The sequence below is a fragment of the Prunus mume genome, linkage group LG5 (genome assembly GCF_029339155.1).
Source record: "Prunus mume cultivar Tortuosa linkage group LG5, ASM2933915v1, whole genome shotgun sequence".
Classification (NCBI taxonomy): Eukaryota; Viridiplantae; Streptophyta; class Magnoliopsida; order Rosales; family Rosaceae; genus Prunus; species Prunus mume.
In genome coordinates this window covers 22,669,521-22,684,842 of record NC_142702.1, presented here as the reverse complement: position 1 = coordinate 22,684,842, position 15,322 = coordinate 22,669,521, and the positions used below count along the sequence as shown (strand labels likewise).

At 35.6% G+C, this 15,322-nt stretch overlaps 2 protein-coding genes and 1 non-coding gene across 3 annotated transcripts; 1 reads left to right on the top strand and 2 right to left on the bottom strand.

Annotated features, from left to right (window-relative positions):
* Window positions 1-767, bottom strand: LOC103332193 (Integrase-type DNA-binding superfamily protein). Its single transcript, XM_008234908.2, is given in 2 exon segments — window positions 1-715; window positions 717-767. Coding segments are annotated over 2 exon segments (612 nt in total). The 5' UTR covers window positions 756-767; the 3' UTR covers window positions 1-142.
* A 6,418-nt stretch (window positions 768-7,185) lies between these two features.
* LOC148917355 (signal recognition particle RNA) lies at window positions 7,186-7,485 on the bottom strand. The gene has a single exon (XR_016127593.1).
* Window positions 7,486-12,633: 5,148 nt separating this feature from the next.
* LOC103332194 (transcription factor MTB1-like) lies at window positions 12,634-15,322 on the top strand. The gene is made up of 2 exons (XM_089052128.1): window positions 12,634-12,923; window positions 13,153-15,322. The coding sequence occupies exons 1-2, from the start codon at window positions 12,837-12,839 to the stop codon at window positions 14,998-15,000; spliced, it is 1,935 nt and encodes a 644-aa protein (XP_088908254.1). The 5' UTR covers window positions 12,634-12,836; the 3' UTR covers window positions 15,001-15,322.

Below are 15,322 nucleotides of genomic sequence, written 5' to 3'. Positions count from 1 at the left end.
TTAAGTTCAAATTTAAGCGTGGATTTATTGGAACTTGAGGAACTACACAACAAATAAGCACAAGATAGAGTGAATCACACAAAGCTATCTACCTAACTCAATTGATACACATAAATGGACCATACCAACCACAACACAATTCTTAATCAGAGACAAGCACCATCCCTATAAATTGTTGTGGAGCCTCTCCTTCTGGCCATGCTGCTGCGTCGCCTGAAGACGCAGTCGTATTCCAACCACATGATGAATTCCAGTGGCACCCACTATTCATCAGCTCAGGCAGCTCAATCTCACCCCAAAAATCATCATCACCGTCCAATCCATCATGATCATGGTGATGATGATGATGATGATCGTTTTCCTTGGGAGTAGTACTATTTGACTTCATTGTATGTGCTGCTTTAGCTGCTGCTGCCTGAATGTCCCTAGCCGTACACGTGGAGGGCCTAGGCAAGTGCTCAACGTCTTCGGGGAAATTCAGCTGCGCTTTCTGGCCTTTCAAGCAGTAGGCGGCGACGTCGTAGGCCTTGGCTGCCATCTCAGGCACAGGGAAAGACCCTAGCCAAATGCGTGATTTCTTTCGTGGCTCCCTAATTTCAGACACCCATTTGCCCCACCGTCGCTTCCGCACGCCTCTGTACACTGGGTGGCGGGTGGCGGCGTGTTGCGAGTCAGATTTCTGGGTAGTGGTTGTGGTGGAGGTGGAGGTGGTGCCTCCTGTCATCCTCAGTGTATGGTGTTTGCTCCATCTCCATGTACACTTTGGATGGGAGTGTCACATTTATAATTTAGTTTGTCTTAAGCCTTGGCCTTAGATTACAAGTTTATAGTGGCCCATGAAATGACTGTTGTGCCCTTGCCTTACAAGTTAAAAGTGCATTTAATTTACAGTGCCCTGTGCACCAAGTGATTGTGATGTTGTGGGATGGGGCCATCGGTACTAACTAGATGCATGATTAATTGGATATAACAAATCAAAACGCCCCCAGGGCCAAGAAAAGTGAAAATTATGATAAGAAAAATAACCCCCCCGGCCCTCCTTTTGCATCGTTTTAATTCTTCTACTGTATATGTTGAGTATGTATGTCGTACATATATACTCACCAAACAAAGAAAGATCTCAATTGTCACGTAAACGCAAACAAAAAAAATAATAATAATAGTGAAATATTTTATTGTCAAACAGTTTGATATGTCATTATATGTTTTTGAAAGTGAATATGAATGCGACTGTGGAAAAAGAAATCCTTTTAGGGTTCCAAAAACATCATTAACTACCAAAAGGTGAGGCTTTAGCCTTGTAATTACACCTATGCTGGTCCCAAATGAAATACGGTTGTGATTTCTACATCCACCACCGTGGTTCTTCCAATTTTATCTGCCTTTCTTACAAGGAGTGGTGGAGGACGATTGTCACAAGGGCAGCAGCAACATACAATGACCAACCTGCCCTTTGAAGCAATATCATTATCAAATACTCAAAGGGGGCTAGCTAGCTATTGCTTTGCTTTTAGTTTTAGTTCCTGTGGGTTTTGGCAGGTTCACTCATCACATGGTCCATAATGAAATGAGCACGGGATTTTGATGATTTTTTTTTTTTCTTCTCCTAGCTTTTGTCCGTTCTTTCTCTTATGGGCCTTTTGGTGGGGGGTTTTTGGTTCATGATATGTTGGTGGGTTCGTAGCTTTGATGTGTACTTGACAAAGACAGAAGGCCCATGTAAAGTTTTGCTCCTCCCTCCCTATCATCTCGAGTCGTTTTATAGTGAATGTGTCATATATAGATCACAGAATGTTGACCTTTATATTAGTCACACGATTCATCTTAATAGTAACTTCACTTAAGTTTAATAAAATGATCATGTGACTAATATGAAGGTCCATATATGACACCCTTACGATTCATCATGTGAAAAAATACAACTTCAACCATGCCCTTATTCACATCCTAAAACAAATATACTTCTAAGAGCTCCTAAATCTGAGGAAAAAAAAAGAACTCCTAGTGGCTCCCTATGATTTAATGTTGCTTTGTTTTATGCATATTTTAAACTTTAATTCATGCAAACTATTTTTTATTTTTTTGGTATAGAGATGGACCAATTATATTGAATTAAAAAATAATTATAGTATTTATGACTCTTTAAACTAAAAAATATTATTAGAGTTCAAATTTTATAAAGAGCTCCTAAAATAACTTTTGTGTACTTTTAACTAAACTTTAACTAGAAAACACGAAGCATAATTGAACTATAAAACTTAGAAACTACTAGCTCCGCCACTACATCCATCCATGAAGGACGGCTCCTCTAATTGGCCTCTCTCTTTGCTGCATGGATAATGAGTTTGATAAGGACCACAAATTTGCATCCGTACTTTGAGACTTCTAATCACCATTGGAATTTGGATTACTAATTCATGCAATCATTATTATGATAATGATGCATGTATTGTCATAAAAGGAACAAAGATAATTCAACATTCATTACGATAATGAACGATTTATCTTTACTGATAATACTAGTTTGCCATTAATTCAAAGGGCAAAAGGGAAAAAAGAAGAGGTTATAGGGTCAAATAATTCAAAATGGATAAAGGCCATTATCCCTTTTACATGGATTGAGATAAGGATAAAGTAGTCTTTTTCTCCATAAAATAAGAACACCGTAAAATCATATATATATATATATATATGTTTTCATATTTAGTTGGGTATCATAATTAGCTTTGTGACAATAATCAAGGGTGATGGTAATTTTTTTATGCAGATGAGAGCAGCATTCTGACTAGTGAGTCTTCTAGAGAGAGTGTAACAAAGTAGCTTATGCTCTTGTCCTTCTTAATTTACATGAACACAGTCTTTTTTATTGATTAGAAGAAGGTCAAAGTGGCTATGAATTGGATTATTAATGACTTTGTTGTAACGATTGCTTCCGATTGATGAGATTTTTCCTTCTTTCTATATTAAAAAAGGTGATGAGAATGGAAAGGTGCTTAATTAATCAAGTAACTTTCACTTTATTTTATAGGGTACGATAAGAGAGGGTAGTTAGAAGTTGTGTATTAATAATGATGTTGCCATAACCATTGCTTCCAATTATAAGAAGGTCAAAGTGGCTATGAATTGGATTATTAATGACTTTGTTGTAACCATTGCTTTCGATTGATGAGATTTTTCCTTCTTTCTATAGAAAAAGAGTGATAAGAATGGAAAATGCGCTTAAGTACTGAAGTAACTTTCACTTCATTTTATAGAGAAAGACAAGAGAGTGATAGCTAAAAATTGTGTTATTTGTTGACTTTGTTGTAACAATTACTTCCGATTAATTGACCAAAAACATAAAGAGATTTCCTTTCTTTCTATAAAAAAAACAAGGGTGATGATAAAGGCGGTTAATAATCAAGCGACTTTCACTTCATTTTGTACGGGAAGATAGATTAGCAAACAAAGAAAGAAAATGAAAGATGGATTGGAAGGAAGTGCACTTCTGTGGACAGCACCACCATCACCCAACATTTAAAACCAAAAAAAAATTAAGAATCTTTAGAAAAAGATAAAGAGATTCATATTTGTACATTTGCGGGGAAAGATCATAATATTATTAATGCACATGGATGTTAGAATCCTTTCATTGGCAATGAAAGACCTCAAGGCTTTTGGCTTTTGGCTTTTGGCTTGGACTGTGGCTGGCCACAATCTCTGCCAGGAAAATCTTATCAGTTCACTGAAAAGGAATATGCAAAGAAAGCAGTGGTACCATCACCATTAATCTCAATTAGAGAACTAAGCCAGAGCTGCTCTCATATATATCCACTAATTTAATTCTTTTTATTTTTTATTTTATATTGGGCAGCAAGAGAGCAAGAGAAGCTAGGGAGGACAATTATATATGACGTAATTAATTAAACAAACTACTAATTTAATTATGAGTTAGTAACCACATAATATGAACATTGCACCTATTAAGTAAAGGACAGAGGGTAGCTAGAACAATAATAATTATTAATTAGAAAGGCCAAGACAATTAATAAAGAGGACGAAAGTAGGCATCTTCAAATCTGGTTAATTGATAATTATTTAAGTAAATGTGTCGCTTCTAACGGTAACCATCAAATGGTCCTCTCCGTTGTTGAAATAACTCTTCAAATGCACAAAAACTTATATGAAATGGGAATAACGTTAATATTATATAAAAATAAATAAATAAAGAGGTGTCAATAAAATGTCCGATATATTCCAACTACTCTGGCAAAAGTATTTTATAGATAGAAAGAATCGAGGATAGTATGGTCATTGTACATTACTCCACATCCTTAGATTTCAAGGTATATTTGTAGTAGATATTGTCCACTTTAGGATTAATAAACTTGTTGAAGAGATTAAATATAATCAATGTATATCTCTTTTTTTTTTTTTCATCAGAAGTTGAATTGATCATCATCAGAAGAATTATGCCAAAAATTATGAGACATTTTGGGAAAATATAACTTATATAAAAAAGAAGCAAATGAAAGGTGTGCCATAATAATTATCATAGAATTGAGAATGAAGTTTTCATTCTGTACATGTTAATCATGAATTAGTAACTGCATCTATTCTTCAAAAAAATTTCTTATGCACAGATGTATTCTTGGGCCCTTAAGCTTAAAATGTGGGTTAAGTTAATTTGGTTAGGGTAGTGAGTCTGCCTATTTTGTATTCAAGTTGAATACATCTTCCATAAATTAGATTAATTTAGAGTAATTTATTGATCGTATTAAAAAAAAAGTATTTTATATTGGACAAATGTTGTTGTGTATCTACATGCGCATGGAAAATTCGAGAAGCATCCTTATCAGATTCTTAAATTCCGTAAATCATAACGGATTTTACAAGTTATTGAAGAAGGAAAATTTGGGAACCGAAGACAAGCATGAGGCTGTTGAGTATGTCCCATGCTGATGCCGAATTGTTGATCCACACCGCTAGACGATAAAATCACAATTGCCCTGTCGCGCCTACATAGACACGAATTTGAGTGGTTTACCCATAATGAGGTTACATCCACTGTGTTTGTTTTTGTATATGATGAAGTACGGTTTACAGAGAGAGATAGATAGATAGATAGGTTTACAGAGAGAGATAGAGCAGGGATAGAGCAGTGAAAGCTGAGCAGCCTCCCATTCCCAGAAAGAAAACAATAAAAATGATGGACCTTAAGGCTGCCTCTTATTCAGCCCAGCCAAAAAGAGAGGGCTGAGTTCGATCTAATGCAACCCAGAGGCCTATGAGGCCGGTTCAAAAGGCCCATAATCACACCTTCTTTTTAGGTTTTTTTTTCTTTTCAAGAGAAGAATAAAAGTAAAAATATAATGAAAAAGCTTGGCTCCTTACGATTGAGGAGGAGCTCCTTCTCACAATTAATGTGATTTTGAAATGTGCTAAATAATTTTAATATTCTTTTTACTTTTTTGTTGAAACTTTGTTAATGTTACTGAAATTTGACAAACGTTAAAACCGAACGTATAATAAGATAAAATGGATAAGGTCTAAATAGGATATACACCACCAGAAACAGCTGAGCTTTGATGCGTCAAACTAGGTTGTGTTTTAATGGCTAGTGGATGATGGATTTATTTATTACAAATTTATAAATAAACTCAATTTTAGACATGTATTTATAAAAAAACCCAAGCATTATTTAAACATAGAAACACACCCAAAATCAACCATAAAGTCAACTTTTTGGGTGTGTTTATAAATGGATTTTGAGTGTGTGTAATGATAGATTTTGGGTGTGTTTATATGTTTAAATAGTGTTTGGGTTTTTTTTATAATTTAAACCCCCATTTTGGATGTTTTAGTGAAACTCCCTTTATTTATCTGCTCACTCAGAGTTTTGGTTTTTGGGAAGAAACCAAAAAAAAAAAAGCGACCGTCCTCTCCAACTCCAGCATTCTCTTATTACTCAATCGGATTTAGGGTTCATAGATATAATTGTTTTCAACAGACAAAACATGAGAAACTCCAAAGACAAATTTTGGCTTCAAGGATGAGAAATTGATGAACTGAGACAAAAACAGACATTGTGAAACTAGTTCATATCAAAATCCAGCGTCAAATACAAATTATATATAAACTCTGTGTGCTTTAGTCTTTGATTATAACAATTGGCAACATATATGGCCTGGTGCAAATTATTGGGAGACAACATGCCAAACATTTTTCTAGTATATTAATAGTTGGGGTAGCTGGATCTAGATGTCACATGTAATGATAGGAAATAGTCTCGTGACCTAATCAAACTCAATAAACAAAATATTTAAATGGCAGCATGTTCCTCGAACCCCGATACAAACTCAAAAAGCATATGAAACAAAAGTTAATATTTTTTCACAAACTCAAATTCGAATGCAATAAAATGAGCGTTCTGCTTCAACTGATCTAACTCACGTATGCGTATCCGGTTCAAAATAATAAAACGATTTTAATTGGGACGGCATATCGATCTAAAGCTAGATAGATGGAGAGTAGGCAGACTCAAGCAGAACGTGCGAAGTTAAATGCGTGCATGTTGTACACATGCAGAGCTTTCAATTTCGTTATGATCTCAGACACCACACAGCCATGGCCAATTCCTATTCAATCAACCCACGTGCTTTGCACCTTCACCTTTCGTTGCCTTTTTATTAGGTGCGAGAGACGGGACCAAGCAAGCTAGCCTTTGACCATGTCCACGACAATGGCTTACAATATTCTTCATATAAAAAAAAAAATTATTAACCTCACTTCGTATAATTGTAACTGTGTAATAATATGATTAGCAAAACTTATATTGATTAGTGATCTTAAACAATTTTCTTAACCTCGTTTTGGTAAGTTGTTATGAGCATAACGAAAGTGGCACAAGGATTTCACAAGGCAATGAAAATGAATCAAATACTACTATTAGAAGAAAAGAATATTGACTCACTTAATCTTTGGGTGTCTATAATGAAATAACAATTTTACAGTTCGTCTTTATCTATTCATTTGTATAGTACATTCTCTTCTATTACTCAAAGAAAAGAGGATTTCTTACACGCATTATTAAGGTGTCATAAAGGTTCGAACATGAAATCATTAGTATGCAAATTAAAGTTCTTTTTTATTGGACTAAATCCGTTCACTTTTAATTTTGATGATTTTAAAAAAAAAACATCTTTAAAAATTGGTGATTCACCTGAACCCATCATGCAAATGTGGATTGGCAGGCACTGACCCGTTATCCCTCCAATGTTGTGAGTGGGAGGTTTTCGCTGCTATTTGAAAGCAGCCTCACGGTGTGCCCTGTGGTCTAAAGAGATGCGGCTCAAGCCTTCGCATGGACTACATGACTCAACTCACAATTTAGAATGGGTGAGCCAGCAAATTGCAACTGCCAACTTTGCAAGATGAGTCAAACTGTTGTTTCTGCCACTTCAATGCCCTCGCTTAAAGTCATGAGCTAGCGCAACATAGCCTGGCGATGATTAAAAGTTAAGTAAATTTAGGTTTTAGCCATAAAAAAATTTTCACTTTTGGAAAAAACCAAAGCTTTTTTAAAAAAGACAGAAAAACTTATCAAATTTCAAATAAAAGACATGCAAATATAAATGATTTCTTAGGAAATCTAAAAATAAATAAGGGCAATTTTGTCCATTTTGGCTTCTTTTAAAAAATTTCTCTCTCCTTTTGCTTTTTCCAAAGTCAATGGTCTCAAAACTAAAGCAAATTGTATTGGTTTAGTTCGGCTTTGGTTCTCTGTAAACCGAAGAAAAAAAATTTATTCTTTGTTTTGTTTTTTTCTAAAATCACATGTCATCTCTTATTTTCGCCTATCTGCACGTTTGTGTTATGATAACATAAAAATTACATAGTCTTGACTTTTATTTGCATATTCTATATATATTAATTATAAATTATTCTCATATCTGGATGTCTGTATTTTATTATCGTGCATATATCACTGTAAATAGAAAGAGATAATAAAAATATATAATATATGCACGATAATAACGTTTGAACATTCACATAAGAGAATTTCTGTCCGAAAACGTTTTGTCGTAATATAAAATAAAAATGATGTTAGTAGGTTCCAAAATTGTACAAACTAACTTTATAAAACAATGCAAAAGAAAGAAAGAATGTGAAACTTATTTCCGTTCACTTTTGAAAAAATTGGCTAAAAATATCTCTAGAAACAATTGATTGCGAAAGTGACACGTGACACAGGACATGACACACAAGATATGTGTGACACCATTTTCTTCAACCGTATCGCGTGATGATTTATGAGGGTAAAAAAGGTAAAACTCCACAAAAAAGGGGTAAAAATCAATGGAGATGGTCCACCACGTGGCGTGACCGTGGATAAACGCGTTTTCAGACTTGGACTTTTGCAAAACCAAACAGAATCTCTCACAAATATAATTTGTGAAGCCCTACAGCCATTCATTCCCTTTCAGCCATAGTCGAAGCCGGTGGTAGGGCTGTGATCGCCTACAGTCTATCGGTCGTGGACCCTCTGACCTGCCTTAGCGTGGCCCCACCTATTGGCTCAAAAGTCCCACAAAGCTCACTTCCTAACCTACCCCTCGCCTCTTTACGAGCACGTGAACCGCGTCGCCTCTGACGTCGGTCGTCTCATCACGCGGTGCATCAATCCAGTATCACCCGCCATGAAAATAGACCAAAATACCCTCCATTTAAACCTCGGAAGAACAGAGGTCTTCAGGGTACTTTCATGACCTTTCACTTCACGTGGGCCCCAGCCCTGTCGACCTTATTGTTGCCTTGTGCGGCCCGGCAGTGTGACAGTTTTGTAACGATAGCGTTTCTCACGTGTGCTGCAACCGACTTAGACGCACACCAAAACCGTGTGCTGCTACTGTGCGTTTTGGGCTATTTATTATTTTACTGTTTCTATTTTTGTTTTTTCCAGCTAAAAACGAAAATAGAATACAACAACTAGAAAATATAACACAATCTTAACGGTAGCGTTTAACATTAAAATTGGGTTGGATTACAACATAAGCCAACATAGCTTTCAGCTCATCAATTGGTGTCCATCGTGTTCTTGCAACTTGCAACTTGCAACTAACTGATACATTTATAGAAATATCCTATATAGTAACTATCCATAATTGGCCTTCTCCTTGTAGGTCACACATTGTTTTTTTGTTTTGACATTATGTATACTTTTCATAGAGAATTCATATAAATAGCCAAACATTTTTATTAATAAGTATTAAAAAACATATAAATGTTGCCTCTCACAAGCTGATGGATACAACTTATACACCAGAAAAACTTGTATAAAACGAGAATAGCAAAATAGTACTATCTCCGTTTCATATAAGTGTTCCTCTTCATACACAAACTACCTCTCGATTCCTGATAATGCCACGTGTTATTCGCAAGCTTCATCACAGTTTCTTAGTGTTAATTATACTCATTGTTCGATAATCTTTATACGTTTTTTGATAAACTGTTGATTGATCAAATCTAGCCACGTGTCCGAGGCCCACAAGCTTGTAGCCATGTGGCATGAGTATGATGTGTTTTGCGTGTCGGCGTTGTAGGGGGAGAGTGATGGATTCGCCCAAAATTTGTTAAAGGCGAGCTGATTCGTGTTATGCGTGAAAAATGAATGAATTGATATTCTTGTGAGATAAGGTAACCCTAACGTTTGAAAGTGTGTAAAACGTATGAATTTAGCAATATCTAATTCCTCCTTTGTCAATATTACTTGTATTAACAATTTGACGCACCAAAGTCTTATAAATATCTTAAGTTGTTAAATAATCAATTAAAATCATAATGATATAAGCATACATGTCAATGTTACGTACCTAATTAGTAATTTTTTTATCTAGCCAAATTAAAACTTATGAATAATACATTTAAATATGATAAGGATAAGATAAGTGTACACAATATTCAATTGCTTTCGGGCATGCCCCCATTATTCTTAGGATTATTGCTCAAGAAAGAAGGAAAAAAAAAAAAGCCTTTAGCTAAGAATCGCTTTCAACTTTCATGTGCCTTTGATTCTACTCAATTAAGGGCCACCATCCGCATTATCATGCCTCCTAATCCTACTTTTCATCTTCATTAAGCTTCTAACCTCAAACTTATCAAATTCTTTTGGGTTTTTCAGGATTGGTTTTAAAACATCATGATGCCCAATGATGAAACACAATCAAATGGAACACACCGTTGGATTGTGTTTCCTTCCGGGGTTCTTAAGGGAAATACCCATCCAATTCTTATTTTCTATATATAAATTCAACCATTTCTAACCCAAATTTGAAATATGCATTTAAGATAATATTTGTCATAGTATTATCAATTAAATTACAATATGTGCCATTAACCTTCATTAATTCATTCTATTGGATATTGATGATTCCTTCCTTGTCGTAAATTTGTATTGATTCCATAAAAAGTAATAATAAAAATAATTGTTGTACTGATAAGGATTTTTATTATTATATATAAATGGCATGTGTATTATTTTTATAATGTACCTACAATGGTGCTCATTTCTAAATAAAAATAATTTACCTCTATGACATGTACCTACATAGTTACCTATTATCATTCATTGATAATGTCAATTTACCTATTATCTCTTATTGATAATAATTTACTTATTATCTTTTATTGATAATAGGTAAATTATTTTTATAAAATATTAGGTACATTATTTTTATAAAATATTAGGTACATTATTTTCAAAAATACGTTAAATAAGTTGGGTATATTATTTAAATCATAAGTAAATTTATAATTAAAACTTATACATACAAATTTGGTGAGAGAAAATCAAAACAATAAATTCAGGAACCAAGACTTAATTCACCCATCACATAACACGTTAACTTGTAAATAAGGATAGTTTTGGAATTCAAAAAATATAATAAATCATATTTAAGTTAGATTAAGTAACTTACTTAGTTGGATCATAGTCATTGAATTTTATTTGAGAAAAACGGATATTTTAAATAAAAAAAATAAAGAAAATGAGTGCAAGTGATTGAAAATGAAATTTATAAGTCTAAACTCAATTTACTAATTAGTCTATGGTTGTTTATGTTTTAGGGACCCACACGGGTCAACCTCGTTTTACTTTTTTGGTGGATCCTACCAAGAACTATTAGGCACATGAATGAAGATAATTTAATGGCATCGGAGGAGACAACATAGTCATCGCTCACCACATTTATCTTTTTATCCTTTTCCTATTTTGTTCCCTTTTTAAAAAGTCACCCGCAAGTATGTGTATCAAAATTCACATAATTAATGATTGAGTAGTCTAATGAAAAAGATTTTGATTCGGAGATCTATTTTAATTTCCATAGTTTAATCATTCGGTTAATTTATTTATTTTGATAAGGTAGACATGTCTTTGTTAAATTAACGAGCTTCAATCTTCTTGAAATATGTGATAGTATATTAAACTCACACACATTATACAGATGTTACGACTCGAGCCAATAACCTTTCCTAAATGAGCAATCACTCAAAACCACTACACTAGTGGATTCTTTATTGATTATTTTTGTTGTTTTTAAAAATAAAATAAAAATAAAAAGATAATACATGATGCTATGTCTAAATCTTATTTGAAAAAAGTATAAAAGGAAACGAGAACAAATCTCAAAAGATGGAGCATTAAAGCAATTTCCTTAACAAAGGTACCATATAATCTATCATGTTCCTAAACCAAAGGTAAAGGAATGTAACGTAATGGTCTTCTTCTTTTGACTCAGTGACCAAGGGTGACTAGTTTGTAATCTTTTATGCTAAACCTATTGGTAAATATACCTAAAACACGATTAAGCTCAACTTGCAAGAGTGTTAAGCTCAAACGACTTAGTTTTGAACCAAGTCTATTTTATAGATATTGTTTGTTTGTCGGTATAAGGATTTTATCATGAGACAATGATGTCATTACAAGAATAACAAATATAAAATAAGTAAGTTGAATGTTCTTAGTTTCATACTTTGATTTATCTCATATATATATATATATGTAGTTTGTTTGTGATTATACGAGAATTTCATGACACTAGATCATGAGTCAAAAATGCTAATAGTGAAACAAATACGTAAAAAGTTATAAAGGTGTAAATTAAAATGTTCATTTGAATTTATTTGATACATATAACTTGTTGGTAATTGCATGTATAATAAATTTTATAATAGTATATCATGGGCTAACATTGTCAATAATAAACCAACAGTTTTGTTCATGAGTTTACTTCCCGCGTTTATTTTGCCGGTGATTACACGTATACGATAGTTTTACATTTTTTTAAATTAAAAAAAAAAACACGATCAATCCCCAAAAAATAAAGAAACTAATGTCAGTCGCAGGTTATAATTTACCTAAAAAAGAAAAGTCAATAAATCCCATGAGATAATTATTTAAAAAGTTCGTAGCTTTAAGGCTTTCTCTCAGGTGCCTTCCCCTCATTTGGCAAAACACACACCCACACAGAATCTTTGCCGACTACTTCTCCTCAACCCCAAACCAAACCAACCTGAGGACTTTAACCACGGTTCAGAATTAACCCTAAATCAGAGTTTAAGCTTTTTAACCAGAGTACATTCATGCAGTTAGGATTTAGGAGAGCCCAACAAGAAGAACGAACACAGACAAAACCCAGTTCCTCTAACCTCCATACTTTTGCTTTAAACAAAGCAAAGGCCAAAGCTTTTTATGGTTTTTTTTTTCCTGGGCTCTCATTATTGCTCGTGAAATAACTGGTTGTTTGTTTTCCGGGAAAAAAGAAGTCTGTCCCTCAGTTGAAACTCTCACTTTCCCGGGAATGGTTCCAGTGCCAAAGAAGGACTCTTCTTGCTTTGCTGCCTTATCCAATCAATTCCTCATGATCCCATTTTGCATGCCGAAACTGGTGTGTATAGTTTTCTCTTGACCCTTGTGTTTTCTGGATTTATTTTGTTTCTGGGTTTTCTTTGTGGCTTGAAATTATGGTTCTTTGAGATCTGAAATTGTAGCCATGTTGGGTGTATTTGATTTGGTTGAATGTATAAAGTTTCAGATATTTGGGGCTGAGATTTGATGTGGGTATTGAAATTTCAAGTTTGATATTTGTTGGGTAATTGATTTTCTGGATTTTATAGATGAAGATTGAGATGGGTTTAGGAGGTGGGGTTTGGAATGATGGAGATAAGGCTATGGTTGCTGCAGTTTTAGGCACTCGAGCTTTCGATTACTTGATATCGAGCTCGGTTTCTTCGAACGAGAATTCGTGCATGGGTATAGGGACTGATGAAAATTTGCACAACAAGCTCTCGGATCTTGTGGAGCCTCCGAATGTTTCAAATTTTAGCTGGAATTATGCAATTTTCTGGCAAATTTCAAGGTCCAAGTCTGGTGATTGGGCTTTGTGTTGGGGGGATGGTTCTTGTAGAGAGCCTAAGGAGGGTGAAGAGTCTGAAGCCACAAGAAATCTCAATCTTAGGCTTGAGGACGAGACCCAGCAGACGATGAGGAAGATAGTGCTTCAGAAGTTGCACACTTTGTTTGGGAGTTCAGATGAGTATAATGGTGCTCTTGGATTAGACCGGGTCACTGATACAGAGATGTTCTTGCTTGCTTCTATGTATTTTTCGTTTCCAAGAGGAGAAGGGGGCCCTGGCAAGTGCTTTGCGTCCGGGAAGCATGTCTGGCTCTCGGACTTGTTGAAATTGGAGTCAGATTATTGTGTTCGATCGTTTCTTGCTAAGTCTGCTGGAGTTCAGACAATTGTTTTAGTCCCAACAGATGTGGGTGTCGTTGAATTGGGTTCAGTGAGATGTGTAGGGGAGAGTTTAGAGTTGTTGCAATCCATAAGGTCACTGTTTTCGACTCAGTCCTCGCTCATGAGGTCTAAGCCCCTGACAGGGTTCCCGGTGATGGGAAAGAGGAGAGATGAAAATGCCCAGCTAACTAATTTGAGCCCTGTGGAGAGAGGGGAAGGAGTTCCCAAAATTTTTGGGCAAGATTTGAACTCAGGGAACTCAGGCCGGCCTCGTTATAGAGAGAAACTTGCCGTTAGAAAGGTGGAGGAGAGGCCGTGGGATGTGTACTCTAATGGGAACAGGATTGCATTTTCAAGTCCTCGAAATGGTATTCAAGGTTCAAGTTGGCCTCATATTCATGATGCGAAACAGGGGAGCCCAACTGAGATGTATGTTTCTCAAAGTCCTGTGAATAATATACAGGAGCTTGTTAATGGGGCCAGGGATGATTTTCGTCTTAACCATTATCAACCACAGAAGCAGGTACCCATACAAATTGACTTTTCAGGGGCCACTTCAAGGCCTTCTGTGGTTGCCCGACCTGTTGGTGCTGATTCTGAGAACTCAGATGCCGAAGCTCCATGCAAGGAAGAGCGGCCAGGCACGACTGATGAAAGGAGGCCGCGAAAACGGGGCAGGAAGCCTGCAAATGGAAGAGAAGAACCCCTCAATCATGTGGAGGCAGAGAGGCAGCGGCGTGAGAAGCTGAACCAGCGGTTTTATGCTTTACGAGCTGTTGTACCCAACATATCCAAGATGGACAAAGCATCCTTGTTGGGAGATGCCATTGCTTACATCAATGAGCTCCAGGCGAAACTTAAGGTGATGGAAGCAGATAGGGAGAACCTCGGGGGCACTTCAAGAGATGCGTCAGCTTTGGGGGCAAATCCAGGTATCAGTATGGAAAACCAGAGCCAGGCAACTGATGTTGATATTCAAGCTGTGCATGATGAGGTTGTTGTAAGGGTGAGCTGCCCTTTGGATTCCCACCCTGCATCAAGAGTCATCCAAGCATTCAAAGAGGCACAAATCACCGTTGTCGAGTCAAAACTTGCCGCAGCAAACGATACTGTGTTTCATACGTTTGTCATAAAATCTCAGGGATCCGAGCCGTTGACGAAGGAAAAGTTGATTGCAGCATTTTCCCGGGAATCCAACTCCTTGCAGTCATTGTCATCTGTTGGGTAGCAGGAGAATTGCAATTAACATAGTCCATAGGTATAGTAAGTGAAGAACCCATTTAAAAGTTTCTTCAGAGGTTTTGATATACAGCCAGGGATCCTGAAAAGGAATAGCATTGCTAGCTAGAAGTAGAAAAAATAACTACCTAATGACCAAGTAGGGGAGCAAAATTTCTATGATTGTTTATAGCATACATATTCTGTCCTAAGTATTCTTGCAAGGTCGATTACATTTGTAAGTTTAACCGACTCTAAAATTGTTGGTTATCAAGAAGCTCATAGATTTGTTTTGTTTTTTAAATGCTAGTTTCGTTGTTTTTCCTTTTTGT

What these genes read in the sequence shown, in the direction of transcription:
- LOC103332194 (XM_089052128.1), top strand. Translation starts at nt 12,837, where the DNA reads ATGGTTCCAGTGCCAAAGAAGGACTCTTCTTGCTTTGCTGCCTTATCC. An exon ending in CATTTTGCATGCCGAAACTG is followed by an intron (nt 12,924 to 13,152) that starts GTGTGTATAGTT and finishes TGGATTTTATAG; the next exon opens with ATGAAGATTGAGATGGGTTT.